At 27.8% G+C, this 25,299-nt stretch overlaps 3 protein-coding genes across 3 annotated transcripts; 2 read left to right on the forward strand and 1 right to left on the reverse strand.

Annotated features, from left to right (window-relative positions):
* Positions 1-18,673: 18,673 nt before the first annotated feature.
* On the forward strand, positions 18,674-22,216 carry GGS25DRAFT_520540 (leucyl-tRNA synthetase, cytoplasmic; the record flags this gene model as incomplete). Its single annotated transcript, XM_049263893.1, has 4 exons — positions 18,674-18,734; positions 18,800-21,037; positions 21,094-21,196; positions 21,259-22,216. 4 exons carry the CDS (start codon positions 18,674-18,676, stop codon positions 22,214-22,216), a joined length of 3,360 nt encoding a protein of 1,119 aa, XP_049117705.1.
* A 295-nt stretch (positions 22,217-22,511) lies between these two features.
* Positions 22,512-23,675, forward strand: GGS25DRAFT_520541 (tartrate dehydrogenase; the record flags this gene model as incomplete). The annotated part of the gene is made up of 2 exons (XM_049263894.1): positions 22,512-22,869; positions 22,933-23,675. The coding sequence occupies 2 exons, from the start codon at positions 22,512-22,514 to the stop codon at positions 23,673-23,675; spliced, it is 1,101 nt and encodes a 366-aa protein (XP_049117706.1).
* Positions 23,676-23,760: 85 nt separating this feature from the next.
* Positions 23,761-24,856, reverse strand: GGS25DRAFT_485990 (uncharacterized protein). Its single transcript, XM_049260587.1, has 4 exons — positions 24,373-24,856; positions 24,240-24,296; positions 24,044-24,162; positions 23,761-23,965 (listed from the first exon to the last, which is right to left on the reverse strand). Exons 1-4 carry the CDS (start codon positions 24,537-24,539, stop codon positions 23,886-23,888), a joined length of 423 nt encoding a protein of 140 aa, XP_049117707.1. The 5' UTR covers positions 24,540-24,856; the 3' UTR covers positions 23,761-23,885.
* Positions 24,857-25,299: the final 443 nt, after the last annotated feature.

The raw sequence follows: 25,299 nt of genomic DNA on the forward strand, positions 1-25,299 counted from the left end.
ATAGTAAAAACATACACCAATTCGTTAGAAATAATTATATCGGTATTAAACTATAAGCCGACATAATAAATGTTATATTTGTCTTTTTTAACTAATGTTATAACTATCTAAATAAAAAAGGCCTTTTTCTAAAAAGTTTAAATTATGCCATCGTTAATATAATTGTATAAATGCCTTAAAAAGATGTGTTTAAATATCGTCACAATATTATCTGTTATATTTAAATAAAAGATAACTTTAGCGATATTTATATTAATAAATGTGTTAATTGTTCTGTTATATATCCCTATAAAAGTATAATCTTAGATAAAGCCAAAACTATCTGAAAATAATAATTTGGTATATAATATGGAAATTTATATAAATGTTTTAAGTAGGATAACTGTTTTTATAACGTTTAATACCTTCTTATATATAAAATTTTATTTATAAAATATTATAATAAATATTGTAATATTAACGTAAGAAGTAAAAATTATAATAGGTTTGGAATAATTTATATTAACTCCGTAAAAATATAAAAAAGATATTTTTAAAAAAAGATTTGGTTTTAATAAATTAGGGTTAACCTATATGTTAACGGTAAAAATCTTTCGTTTATTTTTGCCATTGTATAAACCATTAATTATAAAATTAAAAATAGCTTTTTTTATTATTTTAATTATGCCATTAATTCTTTTAACGTTAATTAATAATATTATGGTAATTTATGCGCTAAGCATATAAATGGCAAACTAATTTTTAAATATTATTATACTTAAGCAACTAATATTAGCATATATTATTGTTTTTCTGGAATTTTTAAAGGTTATAAGGAATTATATATATATATATAATATTAGTTTATTATTAATGTTTAAATATCTTTTCAATAATTAGGCTATAATTATATCGAAAAAATTATTTGCTATAAATATATTTTTATTGTTAATATAGATTTAAGAATTAACGGTTTATAAAACCGGATAATTTCTGTAAATATAATCGATAACATATATAAAAAAATTAATAATGTCCTAAAATATTTTGGAATAAATATTATATGCATAGGAAACTACATCTTCAATAGGAAAATCACTCTTATAAATTAGGTAAACGTTAATAATCTCCTTAATTTTGTTGTTAAATTCTATATACACCTTTTTGTAACCTTCTTCCTACTTTTCCTCAAATATAACATATCTAGCTTCCTATAATTTATATTTAGTTGCCTCCGTATTTAAATCGTTAACTTTAATTTAGACCTTATCTTAAATCTTAACATATCTACTAGTATATTTAATAAAATAAACCTAACGTTAAAAATGTTAAATCCATAATTTTTAATCATAGTAAAAACTATATTTAAAATGAGAATTAAATCTTTAACTATAACTGTAAAAACCTTTCCAAATATTAACCAATCGGTTGTCATAATCTCAAAATCTAGCTAAATAATTAAAATTTAAAAGATAATTTAAATAATAATAATCACCTTGCAAGACAAAATTATTATAATAGTTTTAACTGGTATAATCTTATATAGTATAATTATATCTATAATTAGCATGTTTGTATTAATTATTTAAAAAGTAAAATCTTACGTTTCAATTGGCGTTTTCCTCGTTAAAAATGGCGTTAATAATAATTAACTTTTAGTTGGTTTTAATAGTAGGAATTATAAAAATAATAAAGAAATTAGAAATTTAATAATATAATTTAGCTAATATAATTTTATTTTAATAAGAATATTATTTTTTTTAAATATATCGTAAATAATTATCTAAAATAATTTTATCCTTTAGTTTATTAATAAATTTGTAGAGGTTAGTTGTTAAAAAATTATATATCTAAACGGCTTATTAATCAATAATAATAAACTTGCAATTTTTAATATATTTTATAAGTTTTATAACTTAAAATATTATATTTATGTTTTAAATAAACTTTGTTTTATTATATATTATTATTTATATCTTTTTAAAGATATTGATAAGATTAAGTTTATAAACCTAGGTAATCCTAGTTAAGGCAAATTTAAAATTATTGTGGCAAAAGGTTTGCTTGTTTAGCATAAGGTAAACTTAAAATCAAATAAGTATGTCATTTTAAAACAATTAAATAAAATTAATGAGGATAATATTAGCTTTAATTAGATAAAAAAAATAATTATAATATATATTGTAAAATAAATTAACGTCACACCAATACATATTAAATCCAATAATTACACAATTTCTAACGCTAACAAATATAAAAACATCAAAATAAAAATATCTTATATACTATAACTTTTAGTTGTAAAAATTCTTGCCTTTTTTAAAAATAATATTTGCAATAATATTAATATTCTTTAAGATTTTTTAAATAATATTATTTTAAAAAATAACTTTAATTATAATAATTAATTCCATAACATATCTTTACTAATTTTTGTTTATTATAAATTTAGAAAATTTCTATACGTTAATATAAATAATATCTGTTTTTAGTAGAGAAAAATAAGATAATTTTTTAAGCGATAATAAAGATAATAGATATAAAGGTTAATAAAATAGTAAAAAAAGTTTTATAAATAAAAATAATATTATTAAAAAGGCTATTAATTGTAATTATAATTCTAATACAAAAAAAGCTATTAATAATAATAATAATTAAAATAATATTAAAGAGGTTGTTAAAGATAATTATAACAATAATATTGCTAGTAATATTAATAATAATAATTAAGATAATATAGAAAGGGCTATTAATGATAATTGTAATAATAATATTATTAATAACATTGTTAATAATAATAATTGGAATAATATAAAAAAAGTTATTAATAATAGTTATAATAATAATATTATTAGCAATGTTATTAGTAATAGTAATAGCGGTAATAATAAACGGGATAAAAATGGTGAATAAATATACGATAGTAAGGATGGGAATAATAATTATGGTTTGGAAAAGTTTAAAAATAATAACTTGATATCTTATAAGATTCCACAAGTAATTATTGTAAAGCCAAACGTAAATAGCCTTAAAAGCTTATTAAAAGATCTAATAAAAAAGAAAAAAGATAAGGTTAAATTGGGAGATTAAAAAAGTAATAGGTTTAATAGGTTCTGCTATAAATGACTTAACTCTTTAGAAAAATAAACGTATCTTCTTTTTTTAATATTAAAGTTTATATTGGAAAAATTAAAAGTGTTAATATTTGTTTTAACAAAGGTATTATTTAGGTTTAATAAATTATTAAAAAGGTTTTATAAATTATAATTGTTAAAGGGGGAAAATATAATTGCCTGGTTATCTCTTAAATTATGTTAAAAGATATATTAGAATAATTGCAATTTGGTAAACCAAGAAATTACCCTTAACTATAATATAAAGATCTTAATATTAAAAAACGATACGTTTTTTAAAATTTATAATGTAATTTTTAAAATCTGCAAAATTTCTGCCGTTACTAAAAATATAAACCCCATAAATTCATATCTAAAACGTTTAGATTTAAGAGATAGGGAAATTTCCTGAAAGGGTTCTTGCTGTACCGGCGTTAAAAATCCTAAACAACTGGATTAGATAACGCTAAAAGCTAATTTATTAACGCAAATAATTATTTATCTAATCTTAAATTAATTAATATATTATTTGTTAAGGAATAATAACGTTTTTATACTTTAATTTTAGCTTTAAATAATATAATATTAAAAGGGTAAGAACGTTTAAAACTCCTGTTTAACATAGGACAACAAATTAATAACTTTAAAAAATATCTAATTCATAATATCAAGATTTAATTAATATATTTATAATAAGTTCCCATTCTTAATAATAAAGGCCGCTATTTAATAAAGGTTTTAATAATCTAAGATCGCTATAAAAAAAATAATAATAATAAAATAGATAATAATAATGGAAAACCAGGAGACCCCTCTTCAACATATGGTTAGCAAAGCAAAATCTTAATAAGAAAAAAGGTGGGTGGGCGGGAAAAATAATAAAATAAAAAAAGGTTACAAACTTTTCAAGGAATTCATAAACCCCTTTACAATAATTAAAATCGCTAATAAAGTAAAAACAAATTTAAAAAAAATAAAACAAAATTATTAAATGTTAATCTTAATATAGATATCGTAAGATCAAATTAAAGAAACTTATATTAAAAAAGTTAATTAAGATTTGAAAATCTCAATTATTTACTTATATATTTAGCTACTTCCAATAGAAGAAACGTTCAAAGGCATGTGACAAGTGGCCTTGTCATTTTTTTAATAATATAATTATTATTTAATCTTAATATAAAAATTAGATTTAAAATTGGTAAAAGAATTTTAATTTATCGATAATAATAATATATTTTTTTATCGCATATTTTATTTATTATCTCGTTTTAGAAAAATAACGGGTAAGAATCTAATATAATAACCTTATTTAAAGCTTTAAAATCTATTATTATATAATTTTTATATTATTCATTAATATTCTTTTATAAAATAAAGATAAGATAATTAAACAGTATGAGATCTTTTATTTAATTGATTTTTTTATCTTAATATATATTATTAAAAATTTTATTAATTATTTTTCTATCTTTAATATTAAATAAATAAATCTTTATAATTAAACCGATTTAGTTTTATTAATCTTTAATAAAGGGAATTTTTATTATTTTATCCTTTTATATATTAATATAATTGGATTAATCTTAAATATTATAATATTTAACTAATTTTTTAACCTTTTTAATAAATTTAATATTTAAGTTTTTTTTTATATATAAAAGCTTTTTATTTAATTTTAATAAATAATAAATTAAATTATTAGGTTTTAAAAAAAAGGATAGTAAAGATTTCCTTAGTTTTAAATATGGCTTAAACGTCTTAAAAAATGGTTTATTAAGTAGTAAAAGTATACATTAATTTATTAAAAATGATTATATCGACATTAAATTATAAATCGATATGGTAAATGTCGTATTTATTTTTCTTAACTAACATTATAACTGTTTAAGCAAAAAAGGCTTTTTCTTAAAAAATCTAGATTATGCTATTATTAATATAATTATATAAGTATTTTAAAAAGATACGTTTAAATATTATTACGATATTATTTGTTATATTTAAATAAAAGATAATTTTAATGATATTTACATTAATAAATACGTTAATTATTCCGTTATATATTTTTATAAAAACATAATCTTAAATAAAATTAAAATTATTTAAAAATAATAATTTAATATATAACATGAAAATTTATATAAATGTTTTAAATAAGATAACCATTTTTATAACGTTTAATACTTTTTTATATATAAGATTTTATTTATAAAATATTATAATAAATATTATAATATTAATGTAAAAAATAAAAATTATAATAAGTTTAAAATAATTTATATTAACTTTATAAAGATATAAAAAAGATATTTTTAAAAAAAGATTTGGTTTTAATAAATTAAAATTAATTTATATATTAACGATAAAAATCTTTTATTTATTTTTGTTATTATATAAACCATTAATTATAAAATTAAAAATAATTTTTTTTATTATTTTAATTATATTATTAATTTTTTTAACGTTAATTAATAATATTATAATAATTTATACGTTAAATATATAAATAATAAATTAATCTTTAAATATTATTACGTTTAAATAACTAATATTGTCGGTCGGATTAAAACCAAGTCTAGATTTAATATTAGTTATTATATCTCTTTCTTTCTCTAATTAAACTTAAACCAGCAACTTTTCTCTGCCATTCCTAAATCCTTTAAATCCTTTAAATCCTCCCATGACGTAATTGTAATCTAATGGCTCTAGCACGCAGCTTGTTTTATACGTGGGCCGATGGCTTAGTTAATTAATAATTAACTTAAGTTAAGTCGGGCTTATAAGTGGATAAATCGGACGGTTAATTTATCCGGCAGCTTTTAATCTTTTTAATCTAAGTTTTAATATTATCTTTAACAAACTACCTCTCTTATATATAAGCCAATCAGATAGTGGAAAGATTAAATGGTTAATCCATCCGGTAACTTTTTTTCTTTTTTTATAATCTTTCAAAATTAAATTATTTATTCTTATAATAAGCTTTTTTATATATAAGCTAATAAGCTTAGTTAGTTTTTATATTAGCTGGTTAATGGGTTTAAGTGTAGTAATCTTAACTTATTTAACCAATTTTTTTTTTTATATATAAATAAGTTAATTACTTGGCTGGTTACTTAACTTGTTTAAAAACCTTTCTTTTTTATATATAAGCCGGCGGGCGGCCGGGTTTTTATAAAAGTTAGGTATCTTATATTAAGTGTTTAAATAATAAGGGGGTTTAGTGGGGTTTAAGGTTTATTAATTAAGGCTTAGTAAATAAAGGGGTTATAAAATAAGATTTAATGGTTAAAGTTATAAGTAAAATTTTTTTTTTTTTTTAATTTTTTTGGTAAGTTCTTAATTTGCTTATTAATTAAATTAGTTAGTGTATCAAGCCAGTTTTTAATTATCGGTTAAATTAATAATATATTTAATAATTTAATTAAAAGTGTTGTTATCCGTACTTTTATTTTTTGTTATTAAGGCTTTATTCGTACTTTTATACATCCCTTAAAACCTTAAAACCTTAAATTTAAACCTTATTTAACGCCCTTAACGTCCCTAATTACCCCCATCAATTTAATTTAAATAATTTAAATAATTTTTTAACCATATATCGCACCATAATACAACCAGCTTTAATTAAAAGCGCATTTAATTTTAAATTAATTAATATAGGTCTTAAATTAAGGCGATACTTAGTTGTAAAGTTATTTAAGAAAATAAGTAAAAGCTTAGGAGGCACGTAATAGCTTTTAAGGCCACATTAAAGGCCCTTAACGCCTTTAAAACCCTTAAACCCAAACCTTATTTAACAGTTTCAACTTTAAATAACTTTTTAAAACATAAAGCTACAAACATGTAATTAAATCTATTTAAAAAAGAATTCAATTACTAATTGATTGATACCAGCCGTAGCTTAAGGCGATACGCAGTTAAAAAGTTATATTGGTATTTATCTCGAAAATAGTCACATATTACTCCTTAACGTAGCCCAAGCAGCTCTAAGGCTCTTAAACGGCTCTAAAGGCCCTTAGCGTGGCACCAAAAGCTCTTAATATGGTTTTAAGGTTAGTCACGTGCCGCCCAGCTTGCCACCTACTTTCTTAAATAACTTTGCAACCACATATCGCCTCAATTCGAGACTTATATCAATCAATTCAGAATTAAGCGCGCTTTCAATTAAATTTGATTACACGTTTATGGCTATATATTTCAGAAAGTTATTTGGATTAGATTGATATGGGCAGCTAGAGGCGTTAGGGGCACTAAATTAGGCCCGGATTTAAAGTTTTAAAGGATGTATAAAAGTGCGAATAAGGCCCTAATAGCAAAAAATAGGAGTACGGATAGTAACACTTTTAATTAAAAGCCTTAAAATATTAGTAATATAACGGATTCTTTTCTTAATAGCTTAATTCTATTTACCTCTATTATAAAAAAACCTTTAACAACTTTAAAATATATTAATATAAACTTAATATAATATTATCTCAGCGAGCTTAGCCTAAAAATCAAAAAACAATCGGGCTGTGCCCGCCTGTGCCACAGGCACATCTTTTTTTGGCCCATGCACATGTACATGTGGGGCTAAAAAAATGATGTTTTTTGATTTCTAGTTTAAGCATAAATTATAGAATGTTAATCGAAATAGCACTCTAAGCCATTTCAATTAAAATTATGTCAAATATGTTAAAATACTATTATGCTTATTAATAACCATATCTTAAAAACTTGATTAAATGATTTTAAATTAAGCTGCCAATAGAGATAATTATAATATCTAACCTTAAAAATCTTTTTTATCCGGTTGCGACGTTTGAAAGGTTTTTAAAAACGTAACGTTCTAACCTATTCTAACCAAAATTATGTTAAAAATTATTATACTCACCAACAACCACAACATAACAATTGGATTAAATCGTTTTAAACTAAACTTTTAATAAAGGTAATTACAATATCTAACCTTAAAGACCTTTTTTATTTGGTTGCGACGTTTAGAAGGCATTTAAAGAGTGCTTTAATTGCCTTTGTTTTTCCCTTTACTTTAAGATTATTACAATGGGGTAAGATGCGATTGCGTTAACGCCGCGTTAATAATAATCTAATCTGGCCTGGCCATAAAGTAACTTATAGCTTGCAGCTTGTGGATATTCTTAATTTTGCATTTAAATTAATTAAGAGTTTGATAATTTTAATAAATGGGATAAACTTGATTAAATATTTTAAATTAATTAATTAATTAATTGATTAAATTAGTGGTGTTTTAACTAAAATTTAACATTGTACGCTCAAACCACAAGTTTGTGTTCATCTTTTTAGCTTACCTAATCGTTATGATTAGCTGAAAGCCGATATGGCTGGAAAGGTACATGAGCATAAACTTATAATCTAAGTTCACTGAGATAAATATAACACTTTAAAGGATTATCAACTACTATTAACTCCTCTTTAAAGAAAACATATAATAATAATATCTTAATTTTTAATATTATTTATTTTTTTTTATAAAAAAGCCTTTAATAACTTTAAAATATATTAACGTAAACTTAATACGGCGTTTTAAGGGATTATTAATTATTATTAACTTTTATTTAAAAAAAACTTTTAATACTAATAGCTATTATCGTAATAGGAATTTTCAAACAAATGTCTTTTTATAACTTAAAAAAAAGAATCATTTATTACAAACATTATCTCATAACCTAATAAAAAGATTATCAATTAAATCGTTTATATAAAAGATTTTATTAAATTTTTTTATATATAATAAATGTAAATTTATAAACGCAGATATAATATAACGCCCCAAGATTTTTAAGTTAACATAAAATTCCTATACTTATAATAATTACAAATTTCCATAAATTTTAACCTAGGAATTTTAATCCAGGAATTTCAATTTAAAGATTTTAATTTAAGAATTTTAATTTAAAAATTCCAATTAAGGAATTTTTTATCCAGGAATTTCCAATCAAATCTCAAGTTACAAGTTTTTATCTTTTTTAATTAAGCTTAATTATTTATAATCAACTCCGTAATCATTAATTAATATTGGTTAAATTAAAACCAGGTTTAAATCTAATATTGGTTATTATATCTCTCTTTCTCTTTAATTAATCTATAAAATGGTTGTTATTATTATTATTATTATTGTGTAAGAAGGTAAGAGGAGTGGTTAACTAATGTAATATATATATAATGTTTGTGTTAGCGCATAAACCATTTATTAAGTCATGTGATTACAACCATTTTAATAAATATTAATATATATTATCGTTTTTTTAAAATCCTTAAAAGTTATAAGGAATTATATATATATATATAATATTAATTTATTATTAACGCTTAAATACCCTTTTAATAATTAGGTTATAATTATATTAAAAAAGTTATTTATTATAAATATATTTTTATTATTAATATAAATTTAAAGATTAATAATTTATAAAATCGGATAGTTTCCATAAATATAATTAATAACATATATAAAAAAATTAACAATATTTTAAAATGTTTTAAAATAAATATTACACATATAAAAAATTATGTTTTTAACAAAAAAATCATTTTTATAATTTAAATAAACATTAATAGTTTCCTTAATTTTATTATCAAATTCTATATATATTTTTTTATAATTTTTTTCTTATTTTTCCTCAAATATAACATATTTGGCTTCTTATAGCTTATATTTAATTACTTTTATATTTAAATTATTAACTTTAATTTAAATTTTATCTTAAATCTTAATATATCCGCTAATATATTTAATAAAATAAACTTAATATTAAAAATATTAAATCCATAATTTCCAACTATAATAAAAACCACATCTAAAATAAAAATTAAATCTTTAATTATAACCGTAAAAGTTTCCTTAAATACTAACCGGTTAATTACTACAACCTTAAGATCCAACTAAATAATTAAAACTTAAAAAATAATTTAAACGATAATAATTATTTTATAAGACAAAATTATCATAATAACTTTAGCTAATATAACCTTATATAACATAACTACATTTATAACTAACACGTTTATACTAATTATTTAAAAAATAAAGTCTTACGTTTTAATTAACATTTTTTTCGTTAAAAATAACGTTAATAATAATTAATTTTTAGTTAGTTTTAATAATAAAAGTTATAAAGATAATAAGAAAATTAAAAGTTTAACGATATAATTTAGTCGATATAATTTTATTCTAATAAAAACGCTATTTTTCTTAAATATATCGTAAATAATTATTTAAAATAATTTTATTTTTTAACTTATTAATAAATTTGCAAAAGTTAATTATTAAAAAATTATATATTTAAACGGTTTATTAATTAGCAATAATAAGCTTATAACTTTTAATATATTTTATAAATTCTATAATTTAAGATATTATATTTACGTTTTAAATAAACTTTATTTTATTATATATTATTGTTTATATTTTTTTAAAGATATTAATAAGATTAAATTTATAAGTTTAAATAATTTTAATTAAAATAAATTTAAAATTATTACGGTAAGAAATTTGCTTATTTGATATAAGATAAATTTAGAATTAAATAAATATGTTATCCCAAAATAATTAAATAAAATTAATAAAGATAATGTTAGTTTTAATTAGATAAAAAAAATGGTTATAATATATATCGTAAAATAAGTTAATATTATATTAATATATATTAAATCTAATAATTATATAATTTTTAATATTAATAGATATAGAAGCATTAAGGTAGAAATATTTTACATATTGCAGCTTTTAGCCGTGAAGATTTTTATTTTTTTTAAAGATAACATTTATAATAATATTAATGTTTTTTAAGGTTTTTTAAATAGTATTATTTTAAAAGATAATTTTAATTATAATAATTAACTTTATAATATGTTTTTATTAATTTTTATTTATTATTAATTTAGAAAGTTTTTATGCGTTAATATAAATAATATTTGTTTTTAACGGAGAAAAATGAGATAACTTTTTAAGCGATAATAAAAATAGTAGATATAAAGGTTATTAAAATAGTAAAAAAGGTTTTATAAATAAAAATAATATTATTAAAAAGGTTATTAATTATAGTTATAATTATGATATAAAAAAGATTATTAATAATAATAATAATTAAGATGATATTAAAAAAATTGTTAAAGATAATTACGGTAATAATATTATTGGTAATGTTAATAATAATAATTAAGATGGTATAAAAAAAGCTATTAATAATAGTTGTAATAATAATATTATTAATAATATTGTTAATAATAATAATTAAAATAATATAAAAGAGGTTATTAATAATAGTTATAATAATAATATTATTAATAATATTATTAATAGTAATAGTAATAACGGTAATAGTAAATAAGATAAAAATAATAAATAAATATATAATAGTAAAGGTAAATATGATAATTATAGTTTAAAAAAGTTTAAAAATAATAATTTAATATTTTATAAAATTTTATAAATAATTATTATAAAATTAAATATAAGTAGCTTTAAAAATTTATTAAAAGGTTTAATAGAAAAAAAAGAAAATAAGATTAAATTAAAAGATTAAAAAGGTAATAAGTTTAATAGGTTTTGTTATAAATAACTTAATTTTTTGGAAAAGTAAATATATTTTTTGTTTTTTTTTTTAAGATTAAGGTTTATATTAGAAAAGTTAAAAATATTAATATTTGTTTTAATAAAAGTATTATTTAGGTTTAATAAATTATTAAAAAAGTTTTATAAGTTATAATTATTAAAAAAAAAAATATAATTATTTAGTTATTTTTTAAATTATATTAGAAAATATGTTAAAATAATTGCGATTTGGTAAATTAGGAAATTATTTTTAATTATGATATAAAGATCTTAATATTAAAAAACGGCGCGTTTTTTAAAATTTATAACGTAACTTTTAAAATTTATAAGGTTTTTATTATTATTAAAGATATAAATTTTATAAATTTATATTTAAAACGTTTAAATTTAAAAGATAAGGGAGTTTTTTAAAAGGGTTTTTATTATATTAATATTAAAGGTTTTAGACGATTAAATTAGGCGATATTAAGAATTAGTTTATTAGCGTAAATAATTATTTATTTAATTTTAAATTAATTAATATATTATTTATTAAGGAATAATAATGTTTTTATATTTTAATTTTAAATAATATAGCGTTAAGAAGGTGAAGGTGTTTAAAACTTTTATTTAATGTAAAGTAATAAGTTAATGGCTTTAAAGAGTATGTAATTTATAATATTTAAATTTAACTAATATATTTATAATAGGTTTTTATTTTTAGTGATAAAAGCTGTTATTTAATAAAGGTTTTAATAATTAAGGGTTATTATAAAAGATAATAGTAATAATAGGATAAATAATAATAACGATATAAATTAATAATAATAATAATGGTAAATTAGGAAACCCCTTTTTAATATAAAGCTGGCAAAGCGAAATCTTAATAAATAAAAAATGGGTAAGCGGGAAAAATAACGGGAAAGGTTATAAGCTTTCCAAGGAATTTAAAGATTTCTTTACAATAATTAGGATTATTAATAAGGTGAAAACGAATTTAAAGGGAGTAAAGTAAAGTTATTAAATATTAGTTTTAATATAGGTATTGTAAGATTAAATTAAAGAAATTTATATTAAAAAAGTTAATTAAGATTTAAAAATCTTAATTATCTACTTATATATTTAGTTATTTTTAATAAAAGGAGCATTTGAGGGCATGTGATAGGTGGTTTTATCACATATAAAAGAAGGAAATAAGTTATTAGATTTCTTATAAATGTTAAAATTAAAAAATAATAATAAGGAATAAAAAATGGAGGAAATTATTAAAAAAAGAAGATATTAAGGATAAATATTATATTTAATTAAATAAGTTAGATAGCTATTAAAATATAATTAATAGATAAATAAAGATAATAAAATTTCTCCAACTTTTCTTTAAAAAAAAATATCCAAAAGTAATTCATTAGCTTATAGCTCTCTGTAAGCTTTAAGATAAGCCTTTAAATCACTTTTAAATATTTTTTTTTTTAGGAACCGTTGCGCTAACTAAAGAAATTTTGCTCGTCTAATTAAAAGACTATTTTAGAAAGTTAAAAAGGAGGTTAAAAGTCGGGAATAAGTAACGAAAAAAAAGGCGTAACCATTTAAAAAATATTATTCGTCTTAAATTATTACAAACATTACTGCTTTTATCCCAAAGTCATTTAACGATAACGGTAATTAACCTCCACCCACCCGTTCTTAAACTTTACGTAACTGGTTAAACTTAGTGATAAAACTTAAAAAATTAAATAGTTAATAAAAAATATAAAAAAAAAGAAAAAAGCTAAGCTTTTAACGTCTTAAATTAACTATATATATACCGATAAAATTTAGTAAGTTACGGCAGTAATAGCTATAAAAATACCCATATAATAATAGCTATAAATAATATTTCTAAGATAATTATATTAAATGATTATGTTAAAAGGTCTTATTAGCTAAAGTAACCAAAAATTAAATATCCTAACCACGTATCTCCTAACTATAAGAGTAATTATCCACGTTTATAATTATATTTATATATATTAATCCTTAATCTTAATCTTTAAATTAACCCGTACTGCTTTAACAAATAAAAACAACTTTAAATAATCCTTTTAACGAGATATATGTACTTAAACCCTAGGTGGTTAAGGTAATATTAAGTTACTTAAAGCTTTATTAATAACTTATACGTTAAAACTTTTATAACTTTACTAATATATAAAGGTAAAAATATAAAAGAAATAATATTTCTAGGATAACTATATTAAATGGTTATATTAAAAAGTCTCGTTAGTTGAAATAATTAAGAATTAAAGGTTAATTTCGTCGGTTAAAAAAACCAAAAATTAAAAATTAATCTTATCGATTAAGGAAATTAAAAATTAAAGGTTTTAACCACATATATCTCTTAACCATAAAAAAAATACGTTACGCTTAATAAATATCGAACTAACGTTAAATATATTAAAATAAATTAATATATTTATAAAGATTAGTTAAATTAAAAAAAAATAGTTAAAAAAATATCGATATAATAATGAATATTAAATATAATTAATAAATAACGATATAATTAATAAATAAAAATAAGTAAATAAAAATATAATTAATAAATAAAGATAAAACGGTTATTAATTAACCCTTTAATAATTAAAAACGTTAAAAAAAACACATAGCTATAATTAACAAAGTTTAAAATAATTAGCATAAAAAAATATAACTAATAAAAAGCGTTTACTTTAAAGGAATATAGTTAATAAAAAGCTTTTAAAAAAAACGCATAACTATTAAATAACTAGCGTTAAAAACGATTTAATTAATTTTAATTTTCTTACACGAGTTTTTTAAGAATTATAAAAGTATTTAATAACGTAATTAATTCAATAATTTCCCATAATAATTTCCCATAATAATTTTTTAAAAAAGTTCTAACATAAAAATATCCTCCGGATGGATAAAAAAAGCAACACTAAATCCGCAGTAGGAGTACATGCATTTCGTCCGCAGTACTACCTGGTCTCCCATACAAATTTAGGTGCGCGCACAAGTACCTCTGCCACAGTCAATTCAACGCCACTTGAAACCCACTCCCATCCATCCAAACAATTTTCTACAAACCCCCAAAAACATTCATCTTTGTCGCCTCGACGAGACGGATTGATTGATATATGTTTCAGATCTCAGAAAATTCAATTGATCGAGGTATTGATTGATCTTTGATTGATCTCATCGGGCCCTACTGTATGGTGTCCTGAATCAAGGTGGTAACGTAGGTGGCCCATGCGCGGTACCGGTCGCAACGTCGAACTTGAATAACTTGGGCAGTTCGGGCCGTACAAACGTGCAACCGGGATCAATCTGCTCCCTGAATTGAGACCTTCAAATTGACGTCTTCAATTGAAGATTTGAAGATGGTTTGGATGGGTCGCAATTGACTGAGAGCTTGGTGTGTACTGGAGCCACCGGAGCTGCGCTACTAGCGCCATACTGCGGACAAAAAGCTAAGTACTCCTACTGCGGATTTAGTGTTGCTTTTATTTAAATTTAATAAGATATAATTATTAAAAAGGGAAAATATAATTATTTAATTATTTCTTAAATTATATTAAAAAATACGTTAAAGTAATTATAACTTAATAAATTAGGAAATTACCTTTAATTATAATGTAAAAATTTTAATATTAAGGAACGGCGCGTTTTTTAAAATTTATAATATAACTTTTAAAATTTATGGCGTTTTTGCCGTTATTAAAAATATAAACCTTATAAATTTATATTTAAAACGTTTAAGTTTAAAAGATAAAAATTTTTTTAAAGAGGTTTTTATTATGTTAACGTTAAAAATTTTAAACGATTAAATTAAGTGACGTTAAAAATTAATTTATTAACGTAAATAATCGTTTATTTAACCTTAAATTAATTAATATATTATTTATTAAAAAATAATAATATATTTATACTTTAACTTTAAATAATATAACGTTAAAAAAATAAAAACATTTTGTTAATAGGTACGTATATATGATAAATTAAATAATAAGTAAAGTAAGAATAATAAAGGTGAGATTAGTGTAATATTAATGTTTAAAAAGGGAGGTTTAAATTTAAATGTAAGGAGGGGATTTAACTTTTTATATAATTTAAGTTACATGGGTACCTCCTCCAGCTATATACGTATTATAATGGTACGTACCTTTATCATATAACCATCATATTTAAAACTTTTATTTAATATAAAATAATAAATTAATAACTTTAAAAAATATATAATTTATAATATTTAAATTTAATTAATACACTTATAATAAATCCTTATTTTTAATAATAAAAACTATAACTTAATAAAGATTTTAATAATTTAAAATTATTATAAAAGAAAATAATAATAATAAAATAAATAATAATAATAATAAATTAAAAAACCCTTTTTTAATATAAAGCTAATAAAATAAAATCTTAATAAATAAAAAATAAATAAGCAAAAAAAATAATAAAAAAAATTATAAACTTTTTAAAAAATTTAAAAACCTTTTTATAATAATTAAAGTCGTTAATAAAATAAAAATAAATTTAAAAAAACAAAATAAAACTATTAAATATTAATCTTAATTAAATATCGTAAAATTAAATTAAAAAAGCTTATATTAAAAAAATTAACTAAAATTTAAAAATCTTAATAATTTAATTATATATTTAATTATTTTTAATAAAAAAAACGTTTAAAAGTATATAATAAATAACTTTATCACTTATTTATTAATGTTTAATAATTTTATATTTTATAAAAAGGGATTACATAATATTTAAAATATTAAAGCTTATAAAGCTTATAAGGCTTAAAAGGTTTTATAAAGTTTTAAAGCTTTATATTTTAATTTAAAAATTTTAATTTAAGAATTTGTTAGGACATGGCCATGGACGTGGATAGCCACTCCCGTGGTTATCCATGGCTACTGCCATGTGGGCATCCCCATGGTTGTTGTTGCCATAGCTTGTTAAACCTTATTAGTGTATATAAAGCTAGCTTAAGACGTTAAGAGCTTAACTTTTTTTTTCTTTTTTATAGATCTTCATTAACTGATTAACCTCTAAGTCTTATTAAAATTTTAATTTAAAAATTTTAATTTAAGAATTTTTAATTAAATCTTAAATTATAAATTTTTATTTTTTTTAATTAAATTTAATTATTTATAATTAACTTTATAATTATTAATTAATATTAATTAAATTAAAGTTAAATTTAAATTTAATATTAATTATTATATTTTTCTTTTTCTTAAATTAATTTATAAAATAATCATTATTATTATTATTATATAAAAAAATAAAAAAAATAATTAATTAATATAATATATATATAATATTTATATTAACGTATAAATTATTTATTAAATTATATAATTATAACTATTTTAACATTATAATTTTTATTTATAAAAATTCTTACTTTTTTAAAAAATAACGTTTATAATAATATTAATATTCCTTAAAATTTCTTAAATAATATTATTTTAAAAAATAATTTTAATTATAATAATTAATTTAATAATATATTTTTATTAGTTTTCGTTTATTATAATATTAAAAACTTTTTATATATTAATATAAATAATATTTCTTTTTAGCGGAAAAAAATAGGATAATTTTTTAAATAATAATAAAAATAATAAATATAAAGAGTTTTACTATTCGTACCACCTCTTTTTTCTATCGGGGCTTATCCGTACACCCAGTACATCCCTTAAAACCTTAAAACCTTAAGTCCAGGCCTAATCTAGCGCCCCTAGCGCCCCCAGCTGCCCCATCAATTCAATCCAAATAACTTTTCAACCACATGTCGTACCATAGTGCAACCAAATTCAATTGAAAGCGTGTCCAATTTCGAATCGATTGATGTAGCTCTCAAATTGGGGCGATACTCGGTCGCAGAGTTACTCAAGAAAGTAGGTGGCAGCCCGGGAGGCACGTGACAGCCCTTAGGGCCACACTAAGGGCCCTTAGCGCCCTTAGACCCCTTAGATCCCTTAGACCCAAACCTTATTCAACAGTTTCAACCTTGAATAACTTTCCAATTACATGTCGCACCACGATGCAACCAGATTCAATTGAATGAGCATTCAATTACCAATTGATTGATATGAATCCTGAATAGAGGCGATATGTGGTTGAAAAGTTATCTTGGTAATTGTATCGAGGAGGGTCACGTGGCACTCCTTAGCGTGGCCCAGGCGGCTCTAGGGCTCTTAGGCGGCTCCAAGGGCCCTTAGCGTGGCACCCAGAGCTCTTAGTGTGGCTTTAAGGGTGATCACGTGCCACCCAGGATGCCACCTATTTACTTGAATAACTCTGCGACCACCTATCGCCTCAATTTGAGACCTATATCAATCAATCGGTAATTGAATGCGCTTTCAATTGAATTCGGTTGCATGTTTGTAGCTATATGTTTCAAAGAGTTATTTGGATTCGATTGATGTGGGCAGCTGGGGGCGCTAGGGGCGCTAGATTAGGCCCGGATTTAAAGTTTTAGGGATGTATGGGATGTATAGAAGTACGAATAAAGCCCCGATAGCAAAAAATAGGAGTACGAATAGTAACACTCTTAAATTTTATTTGATTTTATTTGGATTATTTAAATTTAAATATTACGGTCGGTAACTTTAAAGGTTTAATTCTAACTCCAAAAGTTTAATTCTGGAAGAGAATCGCAGGGGATGAAAAGATACATCCTGGACCCATATATTCTTTATGCATTTGAATGTACCTCTCCACTTTCTAAGAGGCAGTTTAAGAAAGATTCCGATCGGGGCCTAAGATAAGATAAACGTTTAACTACTTCGTAAGCTAAGAAATTATAATTATGCCCCTCCTACCCCTCGACCCCACCAAACTTAGCAACTATAAACCGATTTCTAAGAAAAAAATGCAGTAAGTGCAAAGTAAAAAGATTTCGAGATCAATCAATTATTTCCTACTATTTGATAGTTGAAATAGATACATAAATACGCAAAGAACTAAATAAATCCGGAGGATTTACCATCCCTGGTATTAGGGCTTAGGCGCGATGACCGACCACGTCAAGGATTTGGAAGTGCTTCAGATCACAGCCCTAAAAGACCTGAAAGGTTAACCAGAAAGTCACTGTCCCTTCGCAGCTTGGGATCTTATCTAACTTCACTATTTCTTACAGGAACCGAGAAACGAGATTCCCTGATCGCAGCCGAGAAAAAGTATCAACAAAAATGGGAAGAGCTAGGACTATTCAATGCCGATGCGCCATCGACGGCCGAAATCCCCCTCCACTCCATCACAGCAGCTGAATTACGCGAAAGATATCCAAAGTTTTTCGGCACCATTGCTTTCCCCTATACCAATGGCCGTCTCCACGTTGGCCATGCCTTTTCCTTTAGCAAGGTTGAGTTCCATGCTGGGTTTGCTCGAATGAACGGTATCAAGGTCTTGTGGCCTCAGGGTTACCATTGTACCGGCCTACCAATCAAGGCATGCGCCGATAAGCTGGTGAAAGAAGTTGCGATGTTTGGCCAGGAATTTGACAGATATCGCGAGGAAGATGAAATCGCCGAAGCAGCTGCCGCACCAGTAGAAAAGGAGAGGGAGAGAGAAGATGTCACCAAGTTTACCGCTAAAAAGGGTAAAATTGCCGCGAAGTCGGTCAAGATGAAATACCAATTCCAGATAATGCAAGCCATGGGCATCCCGATCCAACAAATCCACCTCTTCGCCGACCCAGCATATTGGCTCGAATATTTCCCACCTCTCTGCAAGCTAGACCTTAGCAACTTTGGAAGCAGAATTGACTGGAGAAGACAGTTTGTCACAACAGACGCAAACCCCTACTTCGACGCCTTTGTCCGTTGGCAGATGATTCGACTCAAGGAGTTGGAGAAGATCAAGTTCGGAAAACGGCACACCATTTACTCCATCAAGGATGGCCAACCTTGCATGGACCACGATAGAAGCGAAGGGGAAGGCGTAAACCCCCAGCTATACGTCGCAATCAAGATGCAGGTTCTCGAATTTACACCGAAAGCGCACGAAACCCTTCAGGCAAAGCTGCCTATCGACGCCAAAGTATTTCTCGTCCCAGCGACCCTACGAGCGGAGACGATGTATGGACAAGTGGCTTGCTTCGTGTCACCTAAGCTCACATACGGCGTCTATGAAGCAACGCCTGGAGAGTACTATGTCATGACCGAAAGAGCTGCCAGGAACATGGCTCACCAAGAAATATTCGCCGAGGAAGGCATCATAAAAAAGACAACTGAAATTCAAGGCTCCGATCTTATAGGGACCTTGGTCAATGCCCCTCTCAGCTTTCACAAGGACGGAGTTCGAGTTCTTCCCATGGAATCAATTCTTGAGACCAAAGGAACAGGCGTGGTTACCTGTGTACCATCCGATTCTCCTGATGACTACGCGACCATAGTGGACTTAGCTAAGAAGGCCGACTATTACGGCATCAAGAGCGAGTGGGCCCAGCTACAGGTCATTCCCATCATTCAAACACCCACTTCGAATCTACTAGCTCCGGCCCTTGTCTTGAAGATGAAGATCGCATCTCCGAAGGATGTCAAGCAACTAAAGGAGGCCAAGGAGTTGGCATATAAAGAGGGCTTTTACCAGGGTCACATGATCGTAGGTGACTTCAAGGGCGAGAAAGTAGCGGATGCGAAACCCAAAGTTCGTGCGCAGCTTATTGAAGCCGGTCTTGCCTTCGAATACGCAGAGCCCGAGAACAAGGTCGTCAGTAGAAGTGGTGATGAATGCACCGTAGCGTTGATGGAGCAGTATTATATCGATTACGGCGAGGACTCATGGCGCGCTGTTGTTACTGAGTATGTTGAGAATAAAGATGGCAACGGCCTGAATACGTATTCGAACGATACTCGCAACGCCTTCATGGGTGTTCTTGACTGGCTTAAGCAATGGGCATGCGCAAGGACATATGGGCTTGGCTCCCATCTTCCGTGGGCACCAGAGTTCCTGGTAGAGAGTTTGAGCGATTCTACCATCTACATGAGCTACTATACAATAGCTCACTACCTGCACAGCGACTTATTCGGACGGGAAAGTGGCCTTGGTAACATTGCGCCGGAGCAAATGATTGACGAGGTTTGGGATTATCTCTTCTGTCGTGCTGAGCTCACCGAGGATATTTTGGCCAAGTCAAAGATCCCGAAAGAGACCCTCGAGGCAATGCGTCGCGAGTTTGAATACTTCTACCCTCTTGACCTGAGGGTGAGTGGCAAAGATTTGATAAACAATCATCTCACCTTCGCTCTCTACAACCATATCGCCCTGTTTCCAAGGGAATATTGGCCTAAATCCATCCGAGTGAACGGACATCTCCAGCTTAACGGCGAGAAGATGTCTAAGAGCACTGGCAATTTTATGACTCTTGATGACGGTAAGTTTTATATCCTTTATACGCTTTATTTAATCCGAGGCTAAGTGTATTTATAGTCGTCAAAAAGTTTGGTGCGGATGCGTCCCGTATAGCTCTCGCGGACGCCGGAGACACGATTCAAGATTCCAACTTCGTCGAAGACGTCGCCAACAATACGATGTAAGTGGGGTTCAGCTAGCCACAGTAGTGTGATTAGGTTGCTAACAAGATATTACTACTAGCCTTCGGCTACACACTCTTCGGGAGTGGTGCGAAGAGATGGCGAAGAGCGAGGGGCTCCGTATTGAGACGAACGATTTTGAAGATGCACTCTTTGACAACGAAATAAACACTCTCATTGACGAAGCCAGGCACCATTACGAGGAGACAAACTACAAAATGGCGTTGAAATCATGCTTTTACGACCTGATCAACGCCAAGGACATTTACAGAGCGTCCTGTACGGCAGCAGGAATTTCCATGAATAAGGGGCTGGTGCTCAAATACATACGGCTTCAAGCGCTCTCCCTCACGCCAATTGCTCCTCATTGGACGGAGTACATCTGGCTCGAGGTACTTGGTGAATCGGAGACAGTACAGCTCGCTCGGTGGCCCCAAGTACCGGAAGCTAACCCGAGCCTAAGCGCGGCTCGTGCTTACGTGCTCACGACACAATCCAACATCACATCAGCAGAGTCGGCGCAGGTGAAGAAGCTGGCGAAAGGGAAGCAGCTCAATTTTGACCCCAAGAAGCCTAAAAGGCTCACTATCTTTGTGACCAAAGAATTCCCCAAGTGGCAGATGGAATGTATCAAGTTGGTGAAAGAGACGTGGGATCCAGTGGCCAAAACACAAACGTTGAGTGATAAGGAGTTGAGTGGACGTGTCGCCAAGCTAGGCAAAATTAAAGATGCGATGCCGTTTGTACAGCGCCTTAAGAAGCGGCTACGGGATGGAGAGCCGGCAAGTGTTGTGCTGGAACGCAGGTTAGCATTTGATGAGACCAGCACGGTAACATCAATGGTAGCTGGTCTTAAGCGAGCAGCAGGTTTGGTGGATGTGGACGTCTTGGTAGTAGCCGAAGGTAGCAAGACGGGAGTTGATCTTCTACATGGCGGCGAGGTGGATATCAAGTCTCCCATTGCTGAGCTAGCAGTGCCGGGCCAGCCGTCTTTCCTATTCGAAAATATGGAAGCATAGATGAAATACCTAGGTTAGATGAGATTAACTATGTTAACCATGAATTGCTAAGTTGATCTACCCGTCGGCTTAGCTTATAAATATGGATGCCATTGAATGGAACCTATAACTACTATTTGGGGTATGTTATTGGTTAAATACTTACTAGGGTATATGTGACATTATGTGTGCCGCATGCGACCTCGGAACCTACTGGCTACATACGAGGTTTTGTAGTTGGTAAGTAGGTAGGCCGAAATGTTCCTCTTGCACTACTAGGTGAATCGACATTTCCAATTCACAAACCAAGAACAAGATGGCTAGTGACCCCCTGAGAATTGCCGTTATCCCTGGAGACGGTATTGGGACAGAAGTAATGCCGTATGGTATCCGATGCCTCGAAGCTGCTGCCAAGGTGTTTGATATTTCGTTGGCTTTCGAGACGTTCGATTTCGCTAGTTGTGACTTCTATCAAAAACATGGCGATATGCTGCCACCGGATTGGAAGAAAACCCTCACTGGGTTTGATGCCATTTATTTCGGTGCGGTTGGCATGCCAGATTTGGTTCCCGACGACGTGACGCTATGGGGTAGTCTGCTAAAGTTCAGGCGTGAATTCGACCAGTATATCAACCTTCGCCCATGCCGGCTTTTGGCCGGCGTCAACTGTCCTTGTGCGTATGAAGTATATTTCAAACGTGGCTAATCGAATTTAACTAATGAGGGGCACGCAAAAGTGGCTGGCCGCAAGCCAGGAGACATTGATTTTTGGATCGTCCGCGAAAATACCGAAGGCGAATACAGCAGCATAGGGGGTAAGATATTCGAAGGGACGGAGAGGGAAACCGTCATACAGGAAACTGTTATGACGAGGACGGGCGTGGATAGAGTGCTTCAATACGCCTTTGACCTAGCACAGAGTCGGCCACGAAAGCGACTTACTAGCGCCACGAAGAGCAACGGCATTAGCATCACGATGCCCTATTGGGACTCTCGCGTGCGTGAAATGGCAGCGAGCTATCCCGACGTATACGTGGAGAAGTATCATATCGACATTCTCACTGCTCACTTTGTACAGAGACCTGACATTTTTGATGTCGTCGTCGGTAGCAACTTGTTCGGAGACATCCTCTCTGACTTGGGCCCAGCTTGTACTGGCACCATTGGCATTGCGCCATCCGGAAATATCAATCCGGGCGGACAGTTCCCCAGTCTCTTTGAGCCAGTGCACGGGAGCGCCCCGGACATTTTCGGCAGAGGCATTGCCAACCCAATTGGCATGATTTGGGCGGGCCAGATGATGCTTCAGCATTTCGGGTACCAGGACGCAGCTGCTGCCATGCTTCGGGCGATCGAAGCGGTCCTCGCTCGAGGAGACCCAAGTATCATCACTTTAGATATGGGTGGTAAAGGGACGACCCAAAGCTTAGGAGAAGCCGTCGAGAGAGAGATCCTTTCAATCAAGAAGGAGGGGCCATAATGTTATATCTAGTTCTGTGTTGTTTTAACATAGGAGAAGATCTTGCATATCTCCGTGCGATTCGCGGTTTGCAAGGAGTCTCGAGATGTCTAGTAAAATTATCATTTAGGGATATTGCCTGCAATTACGGGCGCGCATATGCTATAAATTGATTCGATACATGCATGTATTGGTATCTGTGTCTCATTTCCGATCTTCGCCATCGAGGAGCTAAAGAGGGCCCCTATCTGTCTTGTTGCCGACGTAATTGAAACAACCCAGGCTACCATTGTGGTTCCAGACCACACGATCTAAAGATAGGGTTAGTTCTGGCAACCTAGCTGTCTATAAAAGAACAAACAGGAAAAGAAAGGGGGGGTCGAGCATACTGAGGTCATAGGTAGCTGGAGTAAAGTGGCCACCAGTGTTGAGACAATCACAGCTGAGGAGAAACTCGACGTGGCTCCCGCGAACGGAGCAATTCCCACATGTTGGCCAGTAATTACCACTGGGTCAAGTTCCAAATTCAAATTAGCAACACGAGTAAGATATTTAGTGGACTAGATACTAACGAGAAATACCTACGCTCCGCGAGGATAGAGCATGCCGCCGTGATTGGTTAGGCAGGCATTGGTGTCAAGCCTTGAGGGTGCTCCCATATTAGCAGGGCTTTTTCTCGGGAGATCTGAGACTTAGAAGGGAGGAAGAGGGCACTTGCCAGGTCCAGTCGTAGTTAAATCGTTCCCAATCATCGTCATGACAATACATGCCTAGGAAGCTGTCTGCCAGAACACCAACCTGCCAGGAGCAATTCGCAACAAAACCCTGAGCACTAACTAGTTGACCAGTGCCCAGCGCTGCAGCAAGGATAGAAATGAGCATCATGATTTGGCTTCTGCCACTCTCTCTTTCTGTGAGTGATGATGAGATATTTGCTTTAGAGGTTGAGTTGCCACCTTAAGAGAAGTTGGCAGTTGGTGTTTGAAAGAGTTATGGTAATCCACCTTTGTAAGTCGTAGTCGGTTCACCTTGATGTAAAGAGATAGTCTAAGGACCAAACGAAAGACAACAGACGTGATAAACTGGGTACTAGGTAGTCATGAAGCTCTTGTTTTTGTTCTGCACAAGGACTGGCCTGGTGTGTGAAGTAGGTAGACTTCGTATATGTAGGTAGTATTTGCATTTGAGGGGCTTTTTTTTTTGTTTCCATTCCTCATGCTGTATAGAAAGAGATCAGATATGGTATGTGAGTAAATGGGAAAGTGAGTGTGTGGGTATATGAGACGGAGAGAGAGAGAGGGAAGAAGGAGAAAGAAAAGGGGAAGGAGAAGGGGAATGGGGGAAGAGAAGAAGGCTTATTTTCAAATGTATGGACACAAACCTTCAAATTACTTCACTATTACTATCATGATGTACTTACTTCAATGTTATTATTCAAGTTACTACATACATGTACTATGTATGTAGGAAGTACCTAGGGTACATATATATATAACGACAAGGAGGACCGGGGACACCTGCCTAGTATATTGCCATTTGATTCACGCCTTCCTCGTCGTTTAGCATGATACTACCTACAGGCTACATACCTACTACTAGGTATGTACATAGTAGGGTACCCTAACTTCCCTAACCTAAGTATGTA

This window comes from Hypoxylon fragiforme (assembly GCF_022984875.1).
Source record: "Hypoxylon fragiforme strain CBS 206.31 chromosome Unknown GGS25scaffold_4, whole genome shotgun sequence".
Lineage (NCBI taxonomy): Eukaryota > Fungi > Ascomycota > Sordariomycetes > Xylariales > Hypoxylaceae > Hypoxylon > Hypoxylon fragiforme.